Below are 3,143 nucleotides of genomic sequence, written 5' to 3'. Positions count from 1 at the left end.
CAAAATGAAAGACTCTTTTTCACAAGAGCGGGTTGAATACACACAAGCAGTAAATCAAAGAGCAATTTTAAATAAATTGATCACAAAACAAAGAACGTGAAAGATGCACCAACACCGGGCTGCGCGCGGCTTCCCTGCCGGCCTCCGAAGTGAGGTCACAGGGTGTCGCGTGGTGGCGCCCGGACACGGCGCCTTCAAACACCGTGCAGGATGTCATTAGCAGAGACGAGAACAGGGAGACGTCGGCGATCCAGGAGGTCTGAGACGGCGCCCACCAGCGCTGCCCCTGAACCCGGGTGTCCTTCCCGGGCGGCCAGCCTCTAAGAACCGGCCACGGATCCGCTGTGAAAGGGAATGTGTGAGCCTGTCTCCAGGGCAAACCAAAGAGCTGGACCACGTGTGCGGGAAGCCCCACGTGTGCAGAGCCTGTCCGGCGGGTGGGACCCAGAGGCCCGCTGCGGGGGTCTCCTCCTTCCATTAGCGCAGCCAGTGGGAGCCCGCAGGAAGCCATGGGGGTGAGAGAAAGCCGGCAGCGCGACCGCGCAGGACGCACAGCTCAGCCCCGGTGACAGCCTGTGGTCAGAAAGGAAGCAGATTCTCAACTTCAGCAAAACAGAGCACGCGTGCTTTTTCCCAGGAGGAACCTGCTTCACTCTAAGTAAACACAAATGCCAAAGCCCAATCCCCTGACCCACCCATGGCTATCCCCGGCCAGCGGGCCCCGGGCCACCCCGCCAGGCCCCCAGCCACCCTGCCAGGCCCCTGGCACTGCCTGCCGAGTCAGAGCTCCACACTAAGAACGCACGCAGAGTGTTGGATAGGCATCAAGTTTTATATTTTTAAGTGACCAAATCTAATAAAATGAAAAACAGGTTACTAAAATAGGTCCAAAAGACAATACAGGAGATAAGCTATAAAACCAAAGCGTGAGGCCCTCTCGTGGACATGGAGCCTCCCAGCCCCCAACGGACACCAGGGCAGAATGGGGCTGGGAGTCTCACGTCTCCAAATCCAACTACACACTTTGGTTTGTGTTTTCCTTTTGAAGGTTTTTAAAAAGCTAACCCCAGGAGTCAGGCAGGCCCGCCCAGTGCTCGGCGGCACGTCCAGCCAGCCCACGTCGAGCTCGGGCCCAGCGTCCCTCGTTTCCGACCACCTCTGCTGGTCGTGGCGGCGGCTCACTCCTGCGCTATGCTTCTCAGCACGTACTTGACCGTGTAGGCGAAGGCTGCAAACCCAACTATAACAAACAAGTTCGCCAGGGCACCGCCCAGGAGTCCGTGGTGCCGGTTGGCCTGCTGGAGCCCCGCGAGGTGCGGCCCAGCGCCCGGCGCGTGCCCGTTGAGGAGCGGAAGCCCGTTCTGGCCGTGGTGCGTCTCCCCGTCTGGAACCACGTCTGGTAAGGGGAGAGCCTGGGGTCTGCTACTGAGTTCGTCTTGTGCTCTCTGTTTTTGCTTAATTTCCTAAGACAAAAACAGCAAGAAACAAGGGTTGGTTGAAACAAGCCAGCTCCTTCAGGGCTAGGGAGGGGACTGCGGTCTACCACAGAGACCCTGCAGGGTCGGCGGGCAATGGCTGCACGTTTCATCCTGACAACTGCCCTCGGAGGCAGCGCCGCTGCTAATCCTGTTTAACAGACGTGGAGGCCACATGACTTGCCAAAACCACCAAGCCTACGCCCCACGAGCTAGGACTGAGCCAGGTCCGAGCTACTCTGAACCACCAGGGCCCCGACTTCCGTGTGGCTCAGCCTCCCGTTCATGGCCAGGTTGTCTGCTCTGGCACCAAGACCAGCAAGCATCCCTGCCCCTCACCCCTGGCCCCCCAAGACCTCGACAGGCCTAGCGGCCTTCCCCCGACTTCTCCCCGTCTCCAACCCACCATCCAACCCCCAGACCCCGGAGGAGAGGGTCAGGTCTTTGTACCCAAACACCCGCCCTACTCCCGGTCTGCAGTACAGGAGCACACAGGAGCACATGTTCTCTGTGGAAAGTATTGAATCAAAGTGTCCCTGACATGGGGAAAGCAAAACTAATGGCCAACTTTCACTTTCTTACCTCCACGACTTCGGGAAACAATTCACAAAACACTTTGTCTTTTAAATTAAACACTAAACTTTGTGCAGCCAGTTGTCTCTTCTAGGAAGAGAAAAGAAGAAATATCAGCCCGAAGGCTAATTTCAATTCTTTCACATCTAAACACACACTGACAGACAGTCGAGGGCTGCTGTCTTCTTGGTGTGGAAAGGACTCCACAAGCACGCTCCCCGTGACAAGCTGACGTGTGGCCTCCTAGGGCTGGTCACCTTCCTGCATCACCCACTGATGACGCCAGACCTGACCCCTACTTAAAACGGGAGAGAAATGAAAGCCCGATATCAAGGAGTCGCCGTCCTGACTGGGGACAGCAGCTGTGGAGACCAACCGCACTGCCCCCCTCCCACCCCCAGCTCACTGTGAAGTCCGAAGTCTCAATGCTGCCCAGGGTGGGGCCCTTCTCCACCATGAAGCTCAGGAGCCCCGTCAGGATGGTGGAGACGGACCAGGCCGGGTTCCACGTGTCTGGGTGGAAATCCGTGATGGAAAGACACAGCCTGAAGAAAGGGACCCAGTCAGTGGGGTACGCACTCCTCAGGACGCCAGTCCCACTTCAGAAGCACCCTGGACGCCTTACCTTGTGTTGCACTTAAATCTTCCATTGGGAGTTATCATATAAATACTAGGAGGTTTAAAAGGAAATTCTCTGGGAAAAATTAGTTTTCCATGATAATAGCCACCTGTATCAGAACACAGAAGGAGCCTTGTCATTGTTCAGAGCGCGACAGGCCCTCACTGCCCTCAGGGTCCCGGCCCGGCCCCGCTACCCACCAGCCGACCATCCCTGGAACACACACATCTCACTGGGGCTCACGACCACCAACCTAGGGGGGGCCCTTACCCCCACTGCCGACTACACGTCCCTCCTCCACCCTCGCGTGCCCCCCCTCCCCGAGAGCAGAGCATCAGGACAGAACCTCCAGGCTCCTCGCTGGCCCCACGTCCACTCCCGCAAGTGGCAGCTCTTCCGGTCCCCTCACTGCTGCCCCACCTGCCTCTCCTCCACCAGACCACACCCAGCAGCAGGCAAACGCACCATCATTTCCC

The 3,143-nt window shown here is 57.8% G+C and overlaps 1 protein-coding gene across 2 annotated transcripts in view; it reads right to left on the bottom strand.

Annotated features, from left to right (window-relative positions):
* UBE2J2 (ubiquitin conjugating enzyme E2 J2) overlaps nucleotides 1–3,143 on the bottom strand; it is a 9,761-nt gene continuing 6,618 nt past the window's right edge. The window contains exons 3-7 of one of the 2 annotated variants that reach the window (XR_003005274.1): nucleotides 2,674–2,776; nucleotides 2,455–2,593; nucleotides 2,058–2,138; nucleotides 1,066–1,463; nucleotides 1–573 (exon numbers count right to left, since the gene is read on the bottom strand). Coding sequence is in view for 1 of the 2 variants with exons in the window: in XM_024760286.1 (XP_024616054.1) it covers nucleotides 1,179–1,463; nucleotides 2,058–2,138; nucleotides 2,455–2,593; nucleotides 2,674–2,776 (608 nt within the window). In the remaining variant the exon portion in view is untranslated. Of the gene's footprint in view, nucleotides 574–811; nucleotides 1,464–2,057; nucleotides 2,139–2,454; nucleotides 2,594–2,673; nucleotides 2,777–3,143 lie in introns of those variants that run through there. The other variant, XM_024760286.1, reaches the window with a different exon arrangement.

The sequence above is a fragment of the Neophocaena asiaeorientalis genome, unplaced genomic scaffold (genome assembly GCF_003031525.2).
Source record: "Neophocaena asiaeorientalis asiaeorientalis breed wild unplaced genomic scaffold, Neophocaena_asiaeorientalis_V1.1 scaffold489, whole genome shotgun sequence".
Taxonomy (NCBI): Eukaryota; Metazoa; Chordata; class Mammalia; order Artiodactyla; family Phocoenidae; genus Neophocaena; species Neophocaena asiaeorientalis.
Note: the sequence above shows the minus strand (reverse complement) of the source record. Positions and strands in the feature narration are given on the sequence as shown.